The 20,168-nt window shown below is 39.8% G+C and overlaps 4 protein-coding genes across 6 annotated transcripts; 2 read left to right on the top strand and 2 right to left on the bottom strand.

The window, feature by feature from the left end:
* Positions 1-4,647: 4,647 nt before the first annotated feature.
* On the bottom strand, positions 4,648-9,792 carry LOC130692786 (carnitine O-palmitoyltransferase 1, liver isoform-like). Of its 3 annotated transcripts, none has more exons than XM_057515863.2 (15): positions 9,541-9,792; positions 9,122-9,199; positions 8,987-9,049; positions 8,792-8,928; positions 8,451-8,727; positions 8,258-8,379; positions 7,595-8,201; positions 7,430-7,537; positions 7,337-7,362; positions 6,724-6,792; positions 6,114-6,228; positions 5,843-5,977; positions 5,640-5,774; positions 5,210-5,569; positions 4,648-4,995 (listed from the first exon to the last, which is right to left on the bottom strand). In XM_057515863.2, the coding sequence occupies exons 2-15, from the start codon at positions 9,197-9,199 to the stop codon at positions 4,927-4,929; spliced, it is 2,301 nt and encodes a 766-aa protein (XP_057371846.1). In that variant the 5' UTR covers positions 9,541-9,792; the 3' UTR covers positions 4,648-4,926. The 3 variants fall into 3 exon arrangements, with proteins under 3 accessions (XP_057371846.1, XP_057371847.1, XP_057371845.1); XM_057515864.2 differs by lacking the exon at positions 6,724-6,792 and adding an exon at positions 7,118-7,183 and having other exon boundaries at positions 9,122-9,212; positions 9,553-9,792; XM_057515862.2 differs by having other exon boundaries at positions 9,122-9,212; positions 9,553-9,792.
* A 1,011-nt stretch (positions 9,793-10,803) lies between these two features.
* On the bottom strand, positions 10,804-16,276 carry LOC130692832 (protein nervous wreck-like). Its single transcript, XM_057515918.2, has 21 exons — positions 16,086-16,276; positions 15,902-15,999; positions 15,762-15,807; positions 15,547-15,632; positions 15,347-15,491; positions 15,153-15,289; positions 15,024-15,087; positions 14,826-14,954; positions 14,625-14,747; positions 14,460-14,564; positions 14,210-14,353; positions 14,065-14,142; positions 13,949-14,000; positions 13,805-13,887; positions 13,623-13,728; positions 13,326-13,552; positions 12,568-13,266; positions 12,369-12,504; positions 12,220-12,306; positions 12,122-12,153; positions 10,804-12,053 (listed from the first exon to the last, which is right to left on the bottom strand). The coding sequence occupies exons 1-21, from the start codon at positions 16,116-16,118 to the stop codon at positions 11,736-11,738; spliced, it is 2,928 nt and encodes a 975-aa protein (XP_057371901.1). The 5' UTR covers positions 16,119-16,276; the 3' UTR covers positions 10,804-11,735.
* Positions 16,277-16,977: 701 nt separating this feature from the next.
* LOC130692808 (ATP synthase subunit b, mitochondrial-like) lies at positions 16,978-18,360 on the top strand. The gene is made up of 5 exons (XM_057515890.2): positions 16,978-17,134; positions 17,263-17,463; positions 17,528-17,691; positions 17,761-17,949; positions 18,016-18,360. The coding sequence occupies exons 1-5, from the start codon at positions 17,107-17,109 to the stop codon at positions 18,202-18,204; spliced, it is 771 nt and encodes a 256-aa protein (XP_057371873.1). The 5' UTR covers positions 16,978-17,106; the 3' UTR covers positions 18,205-18,360.
* A 130-nt stretch (positions 18,361-18,490) lies between these two features.
* Positions 18,491-20,075, top strand: LOC130692804 (voltage-gated hydrogen channel 1-like). The gene is made up of 3 exons (XM_057515884.2): positions 18,491-19,019; positions 19,081-19,249; positions 19,317-20,075. The coding sequence occupies exons 1-3, from the start codon at positions 18,753-18,755 to the stop codon at positions 19,721-19,723; spliced, it is 843 nt and encodes a 280-aa protein (XP_057371867.1). The 5' UTR covers positions 18,491-18,752; the 3' UTR covers positions 19,724-20,075.
* The last annotated feature ends 93 nt before the right edge of the window (positions 20,076-20,168 follow it).

Here is a 20,168-nt window from a genome sequence, read left to right as displayed (position 1 = left end):
TATGCCACACAATTTGATTTCTCATAATGGAACCATAAATTTTAGAGAAAATTTTGAATTACAACTACATTTATTAAAGGTATTGAAAAATGTCTACCAGTTATTAATGTAGTGCATGGTATTAATGCATTTTGGGTACGTCGTGTGTTGCGTGGTCACGGTCAGGCGGCTTAGTCGTCTGCAGCCTATTCCGGTAGTTTTTTTTTATTAGACAAACAAAAAATTGATGACAGGCACGCGATTTAACTTATGCTATTATAAATAATGCATCTACCCTTGGCTACTTAGACGTCGTGTCATTATAAAAGACCGGTTTGCAATCACATAGCCAATAGTGGAATGCAAGCTCAGGTCGGACCTATTAGACCCGATAAGCGCCTCATTATCCCCATTTCAAAAGCAATATCCCAGTATTTAGCCTATAAAAGTACTGAATGGCCTTGATCTATGTCGTGATTACGCTGGCCACATCACTTTTTAATACCCTTATAAGTGCTATATATAATTTTATATACCTACGTAATAGAAATTTACGAACTGGAGAAAAAAATCTATACAGGATATTGCAATGGGCTATTTCCCTGTTGCGGCCGCCTCATAATATGTGGAATTTGGTCAAGCTCGAGTCCTTGGCCCTTGTTTCTGTCTCTGTAATGTAACTTTATAATTGTTTATGCAAAAAAGTATCAAATGTAGGCGCCTATCACGTGCAGCCTACGTAAACTAGATTTTCTTTCACCCTTGATTCCATTTTGGATCAATTAATACCGCTGCTGTTTTAATTTGTTCCAATCGCCTCCAGATACACGTACGCGTTAAACGAGCTACGTCCGCCCTCTCATTTTCCTATCTGCCCACTGTAGAAGAGTTGCATTCTGCTGTCTTTTCTTATTGCTCAAATGAAATTCAGATTTTTTTTCGTGATGGATTATTCCGACGCACTTACCAACAGCAGCTACGACTCAATATATGAATGGCTAAACACGTTTTAAGGTCTTTGCATTCATTATAAAAAGCTGCCGTCTGATTTAATCGAATTAACGATGAAACAAGTGGGGCAGAATCTAATAAGAATGACGAATACATCAATAGCTGCTTACCTTTTCCGAATTCGGTTAGGGCATTTCACGTATTATTTGAAACGAGGACGTGGCATCGACGTATAGCCAAACGTGTGCTGTCGATGTGTTTATGTAATAGGAAGCACGACCTATTTATCTATGGGTTAGTCAATCGTTTGTTCAACTAAAATATGCATATAAGGTCATCTGAGAAGAACCAAAAAAGCACAATAACATTGAAATCTTTTTTTTTTGGTTGTGGGGGGCGGGGCTGGGTTATAAACATTTTTTTCCTACCTTCTTTGTTTCGTGGAACAGAACAAAAGGCCCTTCTTGATTTCCGCACAGTCTCGAAACAGTGGGCAAAGTGTTAAAAATGTGTTGACAAAGATGAATGGACATCTCCATCTAAAATGCTCGACCTCGTAGGCGAGTGGGTGGCCATCTACAGGGGTGAAATACAGCATCAAAAAATTCCCTTACTGAACTTCCAAAGGGCGTCAGCTATACGCAAATATGGAGCAAGGTTGGGTTGTTATTTGATAGGTAAGGAGATATTACCATTGCATGTGCGGCAGCGGTATTGCTTAATCCAATCAAAGGAATTAATTTCATCGGTGTGGTCCTCATGCCAAGTTGTTCCAATGGGCCACTAAAGCCGCCACGTTACTGAATGACTAATGCGGTGCTTGAAAGTTGAAACCCAGTTTGACAAAACTGGGGGTCTCAATGTTTCAAAACACGATATAATGATAATCAATTATGAGAAAGAGAAACATAAAGAAAAAGAGGTGTAGGTTGCAAAAAAGAATTGAACTTACTATGCACCCAAAATCGGCAGAATTTTAGTGAAACTCGATGCAGACAGACACGTTGAACGGATCAAGGCCATTGTCCAATTGGTAAAAGTGTTCCTACAACGATCTATAGGATAACTGTAACAAAAGAGAAAATCTATCTTGTCATTTCAGAAAAAATGAGTGGCGGCTAACTGACCACTTTTGCTTCGTTTAGATATCTCAACATACCACTTTCGTGTCGATCGAATGAAACGAAGGTTTTATTTTAGTCAGGAAAAATCCATATAAAGTCAGTTCCATTATCGAAATCCATTGAATCGGTTTTTTCCCTTTCAGTCACAAAAATAGCGATAATTAAATGCTTACCACGTTGCCGGTGAGAAAGGCACGATACATAAAGATGGCCGCTATACTTTTTCTGTGCGATATCGCAAACAGGCACGATACGATTTTGTTAACGGAAGAGAAACAAGGTCTTTTTGACATGTGTTACGTAAAATGGGGGAATACAGGTTTCTTTGTTGCTCTCACTCTCTTGCACAAACCGCTGCACTTCATTTAAGGACACCAGACGGTTGGAAAGGGATCACGGATCCATAACATAAAATAGCATGACTTCCGTTTGTTATTGCGTCTACGTGGTGGCAGAAAACTAACAATTCACGGCCTCATTGTGTGGTTACTAATAAAAACTTTAAGCAGTCCATGTTTTGTGGTTCAATTTTCTAGGCTTGGGTCTTTTTCGTTTCAAACATTCGTCACCATCTTGAATTTTTTTCCGCCATGTTGTTGTGCAGACTATAATAATCTGATCGATTATGAAAACTATCATTGATAATCGCCAAGTTGAGTAAATCGTGTAGGTATTGCCAAGTACACGATACATCAACATTGACATACTTTTCCATCAACTGGTCACACCCCATTACGCAAAAAAAGCGCGTTTTTTTCCCCTGTAGATAATTACAGCCATCACGACATGTGTCTATTTTTTCTTCGCATTTCTACGTTCCTTCTCGCCGAATTGAACAATTTTGGCACACGATTATTAACAAGAAAAAGTCAAGGAATGTTCGTGCTATTTTTAGAGAAAAATGTCACGGGATGAATCCAAATAAACACACAACAATTACTGAGCCAAAAACGGTTTTTGATGAAGCATTCGACTCACTGTTGGTGAACTCACGACGAAATTACATTTTGCGAAAAACCGACGCGTGTTCGTGCGTTGGGTCATTGATCAAGGTTGCAGATAGATACGATCCATTTCTTTCTCTTTTCTCTCTAGATGATAAGTAGTTATTTTATAATGCATATGCGTACACTATTAGCCGACTTTTCTTTTAAACAAATGGTGTTTTTCGCTGTCGTCATTGGAACGATTTCTAATTGCAATGTTTTCCAATTTACTCGTAAAGAGATTTCTTCTGATAATCGTTGGGACGTATCCATCAACATTTTAGCTGTACGAATAATCAACTCTGTTTTTTTCCCCCATAAATCGACCTTACGAAAATGACGTGTATATTCGATGCAAAAGCAACAATTACACTGAGGTTACAAAACACATGCAAAAATGCTTCGCGCATTGTAGCATTCACTTGTTTAACTCTTTAACGTCATTAGACAAGACAGCGTTGACATGTAGTTTACATGGTTGACTGTATAATTTCATGTTTTCCTTACTTTTTGGAATGTTGCAAGGTGAAATAAAAAACAGTTGTCGACAAAACTTGAAAACTAATCGAACAAAAAACATTGTGCCAGTGAAATATAGGGCATATAGAGGAAAAACTTGCCCATACTTAACAGATATTTTTTTTCTTGCTAACTGCATCTCCAAACGTGACCATGTCGTTAACGGACATGACACTTTATTCTGATCCAATTCAAAGCACTCCCACCCATAATTGAATGAGGAACGGGGAAATTCCTTTTCAACTTTTTTTTCTCGATAATTAAAATTCGTTCGTCATGAAATGGTTTCACTTTTCTTGATACCGTATACGAACCACACCCACGTCAATTCAAAAAAAGGGAATTTTAGGAAGAAAAAAAGAATCTAGAATTTGAACCAAGAAATGCAAAAAAAAAGTCAACACTTGCAAAACAGGGAAAGGAGAAAACTGGCCTCGAGCGATGCACTCTAGATAAAATACCACTACTAATTCAGAAATAAACTAAAATAAATTATTTTCCCCCCAAAAATGCGTGTAATTTTTCCCACACGCGTCAACGTATCCATCTTGTATCCACCCATTCCGTTTCATAAATTCTTCCCTTTGCATCCAATGTTTTGTTTAAAACATTTGATGGGAAACGCCAAAAATTCAACACACTACAACAGAGTTCACTGGAACCAACCTGATTGAACATTCCATTTGGTGGCATGATACTTTCCGTTGTCCATTCTACATCAGACGACGATGTTGCTCATTCGTGAAAGGGCAACTGGAAAAAACGAAAGGGAAAGCGTTTCATGCGAGGCGTTTTTTTTTACAAGACGGCCAGGTGCGCGCAGCTGTGAGAAAAAGAGATATCACTTGTAACCTACTCGTCAGGTTTTTGGGCGACGAGAGATGAAGATTGGTTACCTGGTTTTCTAAATAGCAAAAAAAAGTCACGAAACAAACAAAACCACCTAGAAAAAAAATGTAAGGAAAAGTGTTTTCTCAAATGTCGTCCCCCCCCAGAACCCACACGTTTATCGAATTTGGGTCAAGTGAAAAAGGTGAAAGAAAAACCGATTCACGGACGAAAAAAAACGGGCTGGAAAATAAGCAAAATTTGATTAGTTTAATTTGTATTATTACCATTATGTGTTTAAAACTTATAAACCTTTAATACTAATGATCTAAAAAGATTTGCATTGCTGTCTCTCCTGAATAAGAATAATTTTCATCATCTTTTGGTGGCTTTCCTACCGCCAAAAATTCGTCTTATGTTCTTTTACGTTTCCTAAAATTTTTTTGGGATATTAAAAAAAGCGGATGATAAAATTCTACTGCAGATTCACACACGGGTCCGTTTGTTTGCGTGTTCTGCATTGGCTTCTGGTTTCTCTTTCACAGGCCAAACAATTCTTTAATGTCAGCCAGGGCATTGGTGATTTGCTGGGCAAACCGGTTCGAATCCTTCACCCGAAATCCACCCGAGCAAAAAGGGACAAAAAAGAAAACATATACAATTACAATTTTGATATAAGACACACACACAAAAAAAAATATTTCATCATGAAGGGGAAAAAGGAATGTCAAATCAAGCGTGTCGTGACTTGGACTATTAGAAAGTAGTTAGTAACCTGGTTCTCCCACTCTACCCTTTATGAATGCAAAAATAACGACTCACCGTTTCGGGCGATGATCGTTTGGATGAAATGTGGAAAAAGATGAGATTTTCGCCAGCGATAATGTAAGAGACGCCGTATCCGTCGTCGGCGACTGGACCGAATCCTCCGCCGGCCGAGATGCAGTCGGGGTGTTTAGTCAGATCGAGTTTCGACGTCTGTCCGTGCGGCGTCTGCGACGTCGACAGTCTCCACGGCTCGCTGAGCACCTCCTTGAGGAAGGGCGAGTCCACTTCCAGATATTTCGAGACGACGTAGAGGCAAAACAAGTGACGGTCGATGCCTTTGCCGCACATCGCGTCCTGGTAGCCTCGTTGATGTTGAACGCAAGCCAATCGTAGCAAACGAATACGTTCCTCTTTCTACAACAAAGAGAAAAAAAATCCTTAATGAAATGAGAGTCCAAATGAATTCCAAGGTTGTTCAACTTACGCTGACGGATTGATCGTGCATCGCCTTGACCCACTGGCTCGACTCGATCGTACACGGACGGACAGTTTCCGTGCGGCCTTCGCGGAACAAACGAGTCATACTGGCTTCGTACGTCAAACTGAATTTGCCCGCGTCCTGTTTCGTAAAAAAATTGTTACGTTTTCTTTCCTTTTGAAATGAAAAACGACTCTATAAAAACGTACCCGATAATAGGCCAATTGGAGAGCCATTTGGATGAAAGCGTCCGGACTGATGCGACATTTTTTCATAAGGCCCTTGCCGAAAGCTGAATGGGCCAATAGACGCAAATCGACGTCGTTCAGAAGCCCCAAGGCCACCTGTTTCCCGTTATTAAAGGATACAACAACCGAAACATTTTTACGTGAAATATTTCTTCCTTTTTCGTGGGACAATAGAATTCCTCAGAACCACGAAAAAATACAATTACGTGCACGATAAAAAATTTTTACGGACCTGATAACTGGATTCGATCTTGTCGATACAAGCCTCAGGCATTTCCCACCTGAGGCGGATAGGTGTAGGAGGAATGCATTCCGGGACTCCCTTGCAATGGCCATCCTCCTTGTATCTACACACCACAATAACAAATGTTAATAGCGAGTTCATAAATGAATGGGGATGTTTAAGGAATGCTTTTAGGATGTGAAAATCAGAAGCGAGCGCATGCTACACAAATATAGAAGGCAGAAAAATCTAAAGGAAAATGTTGCATGCAAAACGAAATAGGAAAACATGAAACGTGCAAAACGGAATGCGTGCAGAAATGTTTGAAAAGAAAACATGCAAAAACTATTTCAAACTACACAAGAGAAAATTCATGGAGCTACCGGTTTCGTTTTCCACTCAAATGCTTTGACATGTCATTCTCTCCCCCCAAAACGAAAATTTCGTAAATAACAGTTGTTTCTTTTAGTTCAGTCGTTTTCGACGACACATTCAAATGCAAACAAACAAAACATAAGAAATTTGTTTTGTTAAATTATCTAAGTGGAACACAATACAATGGAAAAAAATATTGCTTTTGTGCTTATTCCTGTTTTGTTCAGGAAAACGGTGACCTTACCCAGTGTACGCCGTTTCAGTGGTGAATAAGCAATGCTCCCAAAGATGGCCCATGACGGGAGCGTCAGCCCTGAAAACGCAACGGACGGACGGACAAACACACACACAGACGAACAAATAAAAAGACGAGAAAAGGACAAGAGAAACGGTAATAATAAAAGAAGATTAATAGAATTTTTCAAAAAGAAAACTGGAAATACCCGGCACCTTCGATTTACATTTGTAGTCCAAAATAATTTGAGAAAGAAAAAAAAAAGAGCGAGAAATCAATGAGAAGCTTTTGACGGAAGTGCACAGCAAAGAGAAAAGGAGCTAAAAAAGTGCATTAAATGGAGAGCCATTGTCTAAATTAAATGATTGCTATTCGATTGGAGGGAATGGGGCAATATCTTTACCGAGGGACAAGTACGTCTTCTGCCAGGACGAATTCCCACATGTGCGCTAAAACTGCAGCATCGGCCCTGGGACGTCATGGTATTGTTTTTCAAATTTAGGTTATTATACAATGTCCATTGTTATTTACCTCCCAGACCCTTCCCACTTTGCATTCCGTCAGACGTTTGATAAAAGACCAAAAAGAAAAAAACCAGAAATGTTAGTTTTTTTTTACTTACCACGAGTGTTCCGCATTGAATCCGACCTACAAGTAACGAGATAATAAATGAAAAAATTGGACAAATCAAATGTTGGGCAAAAGGGAAACTCACGCGTCCATTTGTGCCAATCACCAACGTGAATGACTTGTCAAACCAACGGTCGTAACCCTTTCCGTAAAGCAATCTCTCACCGTATCTGTCCAGCTGAGTATGATCATCCTAACAAAAAACAAAAACAAGTTAAGTATTCCAAACGAAAATGAAAGTTGTAAATACCGGATCGAAATTAAAATCTTCGTCGTCTAGTGCCACCACAAAAGCGGCACCTTCAATGGCAGCCAACGAAACTTTGTTTATTCCTTTGCCAAAATATTCTTGACGACATTTAGCCCATGGAACACGGTCGCCGGCGGTAAGGGCAGCTAATTTCTCCTCACCCGGCTGGACGACCGAATCATCATCGATAACCTTCTGTAACGAAATTTCCAGCTCGCAAGGACGAAGTAAACGTCCCTTTACGTACAGTGGGACTTTAAAATATTTGCCGTGGCAGTAAACGGCGCAGTGAGTCGAATCGTCCAGGTGGACGATACGATCCGTTTCAATTCCCGGGACTCGGGTCGTATTGAAAACGCGTTCGTACTGTGCAGAGCAGAGAGGCACTGTCCCTTGGACCATGATGGGTTCCAATTCTGATCTCTCAATGGCACGACGGAACATTAGAGCTTCGTAGATAATATTAGCAGCACGAGCCGCTTGGTTTCTTGTTGGATGTTTGAAAAGAGTGTCCATTCCATAAAAATTGGAATTGACCATGATGGGAGAACGACCGCGAAGATAAACGTATTCTTCCCACCAATCCGAAACGTAATTAGTTGACCACCTGAATTAAATTCAAAATTTTACTAAATTCTTTGGGAAACTAAATAAAGTAATTACATTCGCTTCAGATAAAGGTAGCGCTGCAATTTTCGACCAATGCCATTAATAAATTCCAAGGAAAGCTTTTCCATACGAGCATACTGGGCGTCGTCTAAAAGCGGACGGACACTTCTCAAATACTGTAACGTAAAAAAAATGAAATGTCAACATTTTTTGTGCCTTTCTCTATTCTGTGAGTTGTAATACAAACCTTTTCGCGAGTAGAGGTGAGTGCTGGAACGGGCAGAGTAGGCAAAGTACCTTGAAACGAGTACAGTTGGGGCTTGAATAGACGGAAGAATGGTTGCATAGCAAGCAACCAAGCCCGAGTTGGTAGACTGACCTGTCTCCCCGCTCCTCTTTCCTCGTACAACCATCCGTGATATTTGAGGAGAAGTCGCATAAGTTCCCTCAATGAAAAGATGACTCCCGTCCAACCGGCTAGTCCGAGAATAGCCGAACATAGCACCCGATATTCTACAGAATTCCTGTTTGGTATGTTGGAAATTAATGCACAGTAAGAGAAGTTGATATGCTTGGTTTGGTGTATACTTGGGAAAATGGACTATAAGCTTATCGGTTAGCCCAAATGTCACATCATATCCAGATTTCTCAGCACCAATAAAAACTGCTTCTGTTAAAACCAAGGAGCGAAGAGAACCTGGGAAAAAGCTCGACTTGAGACTTGTCTAAAACAGAGCAAAAAGTTAGATAAAAACCACTCAGAGAAACTGTGAGTTCTGGTACCTGAAAGCGTGTGCTCCTCTTCCTCCAGGAACGTACAGCACTCCTGGCAATAAGTCTAATTACCTGTATGGGGAATCCCCACAAAGTTTTTTAAAAACAAGACAACCAGATGGCAACATAGTTTCAATGTAGTACCTCAAAATCAAAGTTAACGTCTAAGCCCTCATGGGTGATGGCAAACGAGAAGGCCACAGCTTGATGTCCCTCAGCCATCTCTCAGGAAAATCTATTGAAATAAAAACACCAATTTATTAAAGCAGCATAACCTGCAATAGTATTGTTTCAATGTATAAAACATCAGCACTGTGTCAATCAAAACGTACTAACTGTAAGGATGAAATAGACTACAGAAAAACTCTGGACAACAACGAAATACGTAAAAATAAAACAGGGATTCAACGTTCAAGCAAAAATAGACTTTGTTTACAACGAGCGAATTGCTAAATTAAATTTGGCTCATAATCAACTGCAACAGTTGGATCCAACTACTAATTACTGCATTGCTTATTAAACTCCAGGAAAGAAGTAATAGTATATTAAGAAAAAATTTAAACCGCTCATCATACCTAATAGAAACGTATGTAGCTCGTTAATACGAGTTATATTGTAAAAAAAAAACACACAAAAAAATGTAGGGCACCGAGTAAAACGAGTTTTCGGGTGTGTGTGCGACTGCAGCTGGCAGACGATTCGCCGTTCGTAAAGCGAATGGATAGGAAACTTGCTTAGGCAATCTCTTCCTCTGTGCCTCGTGTGTAACGGGGCTTTGGGGGCTCGTCTTGAAAGAGAAAAGCAGGTTAGTTGCCGAAATGGGAAGTGAACGTGCGTATGTTTAGGGATTTTTTTTTTCAACACGAGTTGAATGTCCGGAGAGTGAGAAAATTTTCCTTTTCGTGTGACCCATTTAACATTTCATCAATCAAGGTTGCCAAATCATGTTGGATCGTTAACATCTTCGATTTAATTATCGATTAAAATTTCTAAAGGCCTATATAGCAGCGTAAAACGTTTTACTTTTATGTTATCAAGAAAAAGAATGTGGGGGAAACACGTGAGCGATAAAGATGATCGGTCGTTGGGTTTCGTTGTTTACGTTGTATTTACATATCGAAAGTTTTGATGAGAAATCTCTGACTTGTGGAATGGGTTTTTTTTTTAGTTTTCCGGAAAAGAGAAAGTGTTTGTGCGTCTTTTCTTTGCATTTGATCAAGGTCTCGTGTCACTTTTTCTTTCATTTTATAAAGGCAAATTTCCGGTTGTTATACCCATGGGCGTTTTTATCGCAACTATATTATTTCTGGGTTATTCGCCAAGTAACGAATTATCGAAAGTTCCTACGATGCCCTTCATATGCTTCCGATGAACCCAGAAAGGAAATGTGCCGTTTTTTTCTGGTAATTTACACAATCCGTTGCTAGGTGGAGGAGTTCATTGGGTACGCCTATTGGAAAATTTCTTGTGCCAGCTAATTTTAATCCTAGTGAATCGTTTAACCGATAGATGGCTCACTTTTATGGCGCCACAAAGTTTACGTTCTCACGTGACTGAACTTTTAAAATCGGAAAATTTAACTTCTTAAACAGTGGGTCAATTAATTATACAAACACAACCATCTACATTGGCTCCTCTATGAATAAGTGAAGGCAAAGGATTCCCGACGGAATAAAGTTGGAAATGTCGGGTGAGAAACTTTCTTCGTCAATGACAAATTCTCGGGAAAGGGTTACGTATCGTCTCTAATTTCTTCTTACATTTTTTCACCTGAACGTTGATGAGTTATAGTGTATGTTTTTCTATTTGAACGCAAACATAACTGCTTTGGTGAGTATGTGTGTGTATTGGGGGATGACGGAGACAAACCAGAACTAAGAGCAGATCATAATAATCTCAAAATGTCAAACGACGACGGTGATGGGAACAATTGTTCAACCACATACACACACACACAAATGATAATACAATTATTAGATCTTATATGGCTTGTGATTCTTCCCACAGACACTACAAGTGTTTGCACAAATAAATAATGGCTTATTCTAACATTTGAACTCCTTTTGAGAAATGGACTAGACAAATCAAACAGAAATAAGTCATGGTTGGACTATATCGTATGATGATTTTATATGTTACAAATGAGTTGATGTCTTTAATGATAATAAGCAAATCGAAGTATTTTTTTCTTTTTTTTTTTCAAAATGTTACTATAAATCAGTGGCAAGATTGGAATGCCTACATTAAACAATTATCACTCTTTTAATGAAGTTAATTATGAGTCAAGAGAATCAAAATGAAATGAAGGGATATTAACCAATTTTGTTTTAGACACTGAATCAACTGCTAGGTATTCAACGACAGGATGAAATCATCATCCAAACTACAGCAAAATGTTTAAAATTGCTGTTGATGGAACACAAAGATTATTAACAAGCTTCTAAAAAAGAGTGACATACCCTATCCCATTGTGCACCTGAAAAAAAAAAAAAACAACTAGATGAACAATGGTTGTAATGAAGACACAACTCACGATCATTTAGGGGAGGCTATTTTAACTGGAGAAGAAGCAAATTATTTTAGATTCTCCATTGGCTGTGGTGTTACACGCAGACCTGGATGAACAAATAAATGGGCAGTGAAGTGGGATTTGAGTGAAAGATTATTGAGATGAAATGTAACAACAATTATTGCTCAATGAGCATCAGCAGTTGAAATGTATGTGTATACCCTACACAGCAGACCACACGGATGTTTTTCAAGCGTAAGATTCCTTAGCAGTTTCAAGTTGGACGAACTCATCCTCGAATCCTATGCTGGCTGTCTCTGTTTTTGCCTCCTCGGCGACTGTAACTGGTGGCAAGGCTTGGTCCTGACATGATATTTCGGCTGCTGATGGCTCTGGTGCTGGTGGAGGTGGTGGCTCCATTCCATCATCACCAAAATCTTGTCGTGTTTCCTTTTCCTTTCCGTCATTTGTCGTTTCGTCTACGGGATCGAAACATCTAAATTCATGTTCAACCATTGGCGTCGAAGCAGTCACGATGATCTGCGTCCCAGACAATCCGTCTGTGATCTGGTTATAGTAAGCACACAAATAAGTTTATTTAAGCTAGACTTGAAACTATTGGTTCAAGTTGTTACCTGGCCGTTTCCTTCTTCTTCAGTAGGTGTTGCTAATTCAAAAGTATAGCAAAATATTAAGAGATATTTAAATAACGAATGTAAATTATATAACATACCTGGTTGAACTTGCACCATTTCAGAAGCAAGATCATCTTCATCTTCGTCAGTTTCTTTAATAGTAGCATTTTGGTCGAACATGTGTTCTGCTCAATCACCACAATCAATCAGTTGAACAACAGTTGCATTTTTAATTAGATAACAATACCGTGATCTGCAGGGAATTCTGTTTCGGGTGTAGGTTGCGTAATTATTACCCGTTCAGGAGGTAAAAGGAAAGTGGGGACAACTGGCGGGCTGCCCGGTGGAGGCACGGATTCCTCTTCAGGTGTTGCAGGCGACACCTATAAAACAATAATTAGTCAACTTAACATATTGGCAACACAACAAAAACATGGTTTTCATACCTTTGGAGTCAATTCTTCACCATTCGGGCCACATTCTTCAACAACTAAAGAGGGGAAAACACCAGTTGTTCCGTCTGTTAGCAGCTGGCCCTCCCACCAACCATCATCAACCTCCTGATCATGAAGAGCACCTGATCGACGCAAAATGGCAATGACTTCGCCTTCATAAAAGGTCAGCTCTTCATCAGATGTGGCGTCATAGTCGTAAAGAGCTCGACAATAGCCAATAACTCGGTCAATGACTGGAGATGACGACACTTCGACATCGGGAGCATTAGCTGGAGGAGGCGGAGGTAGAGGTGCACTTTCAGTCGGGCCAGGAAATTCCATTTCTTCTTCGGCGCTGGCCTGTTGTTGATAAGTGTAGTCGACTGACGAGAATGAGATTTGATTCTCCAACGGATAGGCCGTCTCTATGCTAACTGCATCTTCTTGCTCTACCTCAAGGACCTGTTCCGCTTCATCTTCCGGTTCAACTTCTTCAGCAATCACTGGGTGTTGATGGACGTTTTGATTGGGATCTTCGTCACTTCCACATGGAACTTGATCATCAGCGTGTAAATCTAAGTAATTCTCAGGGACGTAGCCTTCTTCCCCTTTGTAATTGCGAGCTTTGACCCATCCATCACCTTCAGAAAAGGCCAGCAGCACTTCGAGTTCTTCATTTTCCATCATAGAAAGCTCATCGGCGTTTTGTGCCTATACGTAAAGATTGGTGAGAATGAGGCACAGAGCAAGTTAAAATCACAAGAATGTACCGTGTAAGGATAGAAGGCGATGCATTTAATGATATTAGCATCTCCTGATGCCTGGGCAGGATCTGAAATGTTGCTGGCTGTAGTCTCAATTTGAACAGATGTAGTTGTAGTGTTGGCATTAAGTGAGTTGCTATCATCACCCCAACCATCGGTGGTATCCCATGCGCTGGTTGGATCTTGCCAAGTGGCCTGCATCTCAGCTATTTGCTCTTGCACCACTTGTTCAGCTATTTTGAACAATTATTGGATTAGACTGATTTTAGACTTTGCGCAACAAATTTGCATAGAAGACTTTACCAAAAGCTTCATCGGCAGGATCATCTTCTTCCTCATCCTGTTGGGACGTTTCAGCACCAGCGCGAGACCCGCCGTCCGAGAATTCCGATTCCTCTTGAGCTGACTCCTGCACAGACATAAATAAATTTAAATCAAAGCCAGACTTTAAATGAACTTAGAAAAAAAAAATACTAATAACACACTCTGAAAGAGAGTTGGCTGGAAGACCTCATTAATCCAAGAGTCATCAGCCCTTCTGCATCTTGAAGGAATTCATCGATTTTCACTACATTCAGAAGTGTTTATATTAGTTCTAAATTATAATAATGTTATTATTAAACAAATACCTCCACCAGCACGAAGGCACTCCAATCGAGCTTCAGCTTTGAGTTTGGCAGTCTGTGTTATTAAACAAATCTCATGAAACATAAGCCAAAATTTACTGCAGTAAGGAACATTTTACCTCTGAACGTCTCAACTGGTTTTTAATATCATCAGTCTTGGCATCAATATCTGGTCCATTTGGCTCATTTGGATCAGCCTGTAAAGTTTAGAAAGAAGAAAATTTTTACATTTTTATTCAAAATGAGCGTGACACTAACATTGACCTTCAACCCGTTTTCTTTCATATTTTGGAGAGTTTGTAGCGTCCTTGTTAATTCCCTAATCTTTTTAGTTTCCTGGGCGACTCGAGAAGCATATTGTTTTCCACTTTGAATCAACCCGGTGGATGCTCCATGAGCTTGATCCACCTGTTTTTCCACAAAAATTGGCGGCAAAAAGAATTTTAATGTTGATACGAATTTCAACGCCATCTGGCGATGGTGATTAACAACGTTAGATAGCAGGCAAACTGACCGTCACAATGACGTCGTTGTCGCAAGGCTCAAAATCGTAAGTGATATGCTGATTGAGAATGGGGAAGGCGTTGACAAAACAGGCCAAATCGTAGTCGCGACTGATCTATAAAAGTATAGGAAATTTGATTTGGCTGATATAGGAACACAAATTATAATTGAATACCGTCATGGCTTGTTCTTTGATCTTTCCGAAAGAGAATTGGGATGCGGAGCAGGTGTAGAGCTCCGTCCGGCTGAGGATGGAAAAATACTCGGCGACTTTTTCGTACATTCCGCCATCGAGAGTCTGCCATAAAGAGTAATAATGTAAGATGACAAGACGTGCCCAGCACTCGATATAATAACAACAAAATGGGCTTCTAACCTTGACGACGTTTTGGAGATCAACATGAAAGTATCGATTCTGGTGGGCGTTGGCTGAAGCCAGTTGGAGCAGGTAGGCGTTGCGGGCTTGAGTCGATTTTTCCTCGCACAATTCCCTCCGGCTCCCCAACTGCAATCATTCATTTCCATTGATTTGCTCTGTTGATTGAACTTTAAAAATTACTAGTTCACAACTTACTTTGGCCGACGTCTTTTGTAAGGAGGAGACGGACTGGAAAATGCTGCCCTTCTTCTTCTTCAACCTGATTGAAAATTGGAAAATCAATATTTCACAGCTGATTAACAAACGTTCTTAGTTATGTAATACTTTTCTTCGGCTTCGCGGGCCTTGTCGCGGGCGTCGTGGCTGACGTGCTCGTCGTCGACGTAGACTTTCTTCAGCTTGTCCAGCTCGGTGACACAAGTCTGCACTTCGCCTTGGACGACTTTGAGGAGGTCCAGATTCTGAATTGATTTGTTTTAATCAACTGAATTCATCATCGATTATTTAATTGGATTTACCTTTTTGGCTAATTGGAGTTTGTTTTGACGAACGGTTTTAACATCGTCTGCTATTTGTGTTTGGAAGATTTCAACAGCGGCCAGTTTGGCTTTTGCCAATTTGTCCGTTTCTTCGAGTAGAGATCTCCAAATAGACCAAACAGTCCTACAATACAAATTTCACAGAATTGATGCTGTTTGAATGTTTATGTCAACAATACCATTGCTGGTTGATTTCGTCGTGATTCAGCTCGTGAATGGGCGGCATCTTCTTGTTGAGGTAATTGGACGATATCTTCTGCATCGCCTGCGGGATCGAAATCCGAAAGGAAATATTACAGAGATAGAGAACTTGTATCCGTCAATCAATAGCTCGAGTATAATTTATCTATGCTACACACACGACCATAAAAGAGAGGGTGGATCGATATCATACCTCGCCATAGGATTTCTCAACGGCGCATCTTTGCTTGACGAAATTCCTATTTATCGTGTGTTAGAATACAGTTATTGGTTTGTTGTTTATATTTGAATTGTTATGACAACATAATGTAAAATTTTTTCAATATAAAATACCTCAAATCTTCCAATAATTCACATTCTTGCTGGTGTTTCCATTGTACTTTGGATAACTGCTCTGCATGTAAATTTCTCAATACCTTTGCATAATTTCCCTGTGAAAATTTGGCACCCAATAATATTTTTACGTCACTACATTTTCGATTGAGTGTTAATTTAGGCGCAAAAAGGTAATGCAAACCTTTCGGGGGGGCGGTTGTTGCTGTGTAGTCATTTTTGAATTGTCTTGTATCTTCCAAAATCACTGGATTAAAAAGCACACTAATAAAAACCACGAACTATTTGAAATTTGTTAATTACAAATTTAATTCTTAGAATAAAACGAAGAGATATTGGGTTGGAAGTGTGTCCCAGTCGGCCACTCGCCGCCACTGACTCCTTTTCGTGCGTGCGTTCCTTTTTTTCGCACTCGTTTGTAGAATAGGACCATTGGTGCCTATGCGACACATGAAGGAAACATCAGCCCGTACAAGAGAGGCGGGGGAGAAGAAGAAGAAGAATCGGAAATCGATTCCGTAGTGCGCGCGCGTCATTCCAACAGCAACCGACGCGCCATCTTTGGGCATAATTAATCTCTTCTCCTGGAAGTAACGATTGGTACTATGGGGAAAGATTGGTATATCCTGGAAGATAAATATATAGTTGATTTCACGAGAATAGACCATTTGTGCAGCTTTTAAAAAAATCTAATATGAAACCTTGGAGCGCATGAGGCTTTACTCCAATTTACGTCCCAGGTTTTGTTTGGAGCTCTGGGATTGGTTATGGCGGCTTTCGTGTGGCCGTTCTCAGTCCTTGCTTTTTTGTGTGATAGGCTCGTAGTTCATCAATCTTAATAGCGTCTGTTTGCTACGGACTAAACAGCGTTTGGAAGCGATTTAAAAATGATGGATTATACACCTTGTTATTTGGATTGCGCGCGCAACCAGCATCATTCGGCACTACGTTAGTCACTACATATTAAAATAATTATTTCAATAAAACTCTTTAAATTAATTTTCGATTAGAAATTGCTTAACTTGTTTTACAATGTTAACCCTGTTATCAGTTTCGTAGCTGAAGTTAAATAAATATTTTGTTATAGTTACTCGTTTGAACTAGTGGTTTCTTCTTGTCCGCCATTATTTTCTCCCATCGCCGGTCTTGTGTGTGTGAGGATTTGGGCCATATTTTCTGATTGCTTTAGCCAGAAATAATTCGACATGTTGTCCAGGATTGCATTAAAGCCAGGTGAAATTTTTGTCAACCTTTTTACTGTTTAAAAAAACTCAGTTACATTAAAATCTCGAATATTTAGATGATATACAAAATCTTTAATATACTAATCCAACTTGTTACATATTATCTTGTCTGTCTAGTTCGCTCGGCCATTCAGCCAATTCGTTTGACCCAAACCTCGGCCGCAACGAACGCAGCATCAGCTGCTGTAGCAGAAAGCCCAGAAAGGGATTTGGTCAACTTTCCTAGGCCAGTTCGCCAAGAGCTTCCTGGTAAAGTTCGATTGGGCTTCATCCCTGAAGAATGGTTCCAGTTTTTCTATTCCAAGACTGGAGTCACTGGTAATATGCTTTTCAAATTGTGCAGTAAGAGAAATCATCATCACATACTGTTTGTTTTCAATAGGCCCCTACACTTTCGGTCTGGGCTTGACCACCTACCTCCTCAGCAAGGAAATCTACATCATGGAGCACGAGTTCTACACTGGTCTGTCCATTGCCATCATGGGTATCTATGCCGTCAAGAAAATGGGCCCTGCTGCTGCCATGTTTCTTGATAAAGAAGTCGCTGTAAGTGATGAATGTTGAATGCTTTAAACATTCAGAAATTATTACATCAGATAACATTGTATCTGCCAGAAAAGCGATGCTGAGATGAATTCCGGCAGGGATTCGGTCATTGAACAATGCAAGAATAGAATCGTTGTTGAGAAAATCGAACAGGATCGTGCCCTAGCCCAAAAGATGCTTTTTGATGCCAAGAGAGAGAATGTCGCATTGCAATTGGAAGCAGCCTATCGCGAACAGCTCATTAAAGTCTTCGCCGAGGTAACGTTATTTTTTGGCAAATAAACTATTGAAATGTTCTAATTATTAAATCTTATGTTATAATAGACAAAGAAGCGATTGGACTACCAGGTGGAAGTTCAGAACGTCCAACGGAATTTGGAGCAACGCCATATCGTCGATTGGGTATTGCGTAGCGTTCGTGCTGCAGTTACTCCCGAACAAGAGAAGGCCACCCTTAGCCAGTGCATCGCCAATATCAAGTCCTTAGCTCAGCAGAACACTGCTAGGATTTGAATGACCTATCTGTTCTTATATAGTGTCTAGATGAAACTCTTTAAAAAAATAAAATGGAAAGCTTACCGGCAGAAATCAGTGGGATTGGGCCAAATGTGTATACAACTGTAGAAAAAAAGGTCTGGTTGGCAATACAGTGATTTCATTCCGCCAGGATTTATCTAGTATTCGTTTAATTAAATAAAGTTAAATGGACGGGTCAATTTGAATTATCTGGGTACAGCAACCTCGTCTGAAGTTTGTTGCTGAAACCCATTGTCAAGCCATTATTGTAAGGAACGACGTCTTTTTACCTGAGCTACCACCTATTTTAACAGCTTCCCAAAAGAGGATAGCTTCTTTTGATAGGGGCTTTAGTTGCCGATGCTTTCCATTAACCGAGTTTCTTTTTAAAATCAACCAATGATGTGCCGTGTTTGTATGGATTTCGGCTTCAATCAAAAATCATTGTAGTTCTTGACAGGCGTTTTGTTGTTATGGGACCAGTATTGAAAGTAAACATGTGTACCTTTCCATCTGAATGATCAGAAAATTCACTTTCCGCTAACATGGAGTCTACTAAAGAAATGCTTTTACCTCATACCGACATTGATGGGAGTCAACAGTCTCAGATTGAAATGGTTACAGTGGACAAAGACCCAGGGACGAGGTTGATTTCGAATGGTACTCAATTTGACCAGCATGATGCTCTTCTGCCTAAAGATGATGTGTTGCACCCGTGTCATGTCTACGCTTCTGATCCCAATCTGACTACAATGCCTGATACCAGCAGTAGAGGAAGACTAAGGAGAATACTCAATTCACATCGATTCCAAGTATAAGACAGAAACCTAAAAACATTCAAAGTATGTTTATTAACAGGTATTACCTTTTCAGGTTTTTATCGTATCCTTTGTCATAGTGGATTGTATGGTAGTGATTGCAGAACTTCTAATGGACCTTAGAATACTTGGAATGTTGGAAGAAACAGGGATGAAAAACCGCAGCAAGGTGCCATTGGAAGCGCACTACATAGTACCAGATGTTTTGCACAGCATCAGTATAGGTGAATTGCACCGTAAACTTGTTAGTTGGCACGTTCATTTTCAAGATTTTTGGTCTTGTATTTCTAGCTATATTGGCCATGTTTCTCTTGGAAACAATCATCAAAATTGCAGCTTTCGGTCTATCCTTTCTCAGGATGGGTTGGGAAATATTTGACACTGTCGTCATTTTAGTGACATTCGTTCTTGACGTATTGATGCAACACTCACATTCGTCTACTAACGGCCTCGGCCTCTTCATCATTTTACGTTTGTGGCGAGTGGCTCGTATTCTTAACGGAATGGTTCGTTCTGTGCGAAGTCAGGCTGTTCGCCATGTAGAATGCGAAAAGCGTCGAAGAGAGGCACTCGAAGAAGAACTGCTCAAGTACAGAGAACTCAACCAACGGCAAAGGAAACTCATTGTCGAACTCGAGAATCTTCTAAAGACTAATAACATTCCCATACCCGACAGCATAGTTCTAGCTGCTACATAGTGCATAGTACATAAACAACAAGAATTTAGCTAAAATTACTGGCCAGGAAATTTTGCTCACCTTTCACTACCTGTATAGATTAGAAATGCATTTGTTTTTTATTTTCTTTCCGTCTTTTCAGGGAATTATTTTCACCAGCGTCCAAACATTCTAATAATACAGACTTCAATAAACTCAAAAAATAACCAAACGCTTGGTTTAGTACCTTAAATAACGTGCAATGCTGAATGTTAAATTCACGGTTAATTAAATTAATTTGGATTTTGTGATTATTTGTGTACCTACCGCTAAATTTTTGAACCCTGACATTGCAACACTGATCCAACTAGTAGATGTGATGAATTTCTATCAATTTTTATGTGCTCTTATGCATTGGTTATTACAAATTTTTAAGTTGGGAGAATTGAATTTGTCCCTCTTCTTCGACGGAAGAAAGAGACATACT

Source organism: Daphnia carinata, chromosome 3, assembly GCF_022539665.2.
Source record: "Daphnia carinata strain CSIRO-1 chromosome 3, CSIRO_AGI_Dcar_HiC_V3, whole genome shotgun sequence".
NCBI classification, from domain to species: domain Eukaryota; kingdom Metazoa; phylum Arthropoda; class Branchiopoda; order Diplostraca; family Daphniidae; genus Daphnia; species Daphnia carinata.
This window is presented reverse-complemented; position numbering and strand designations above follow the sequence as displayed.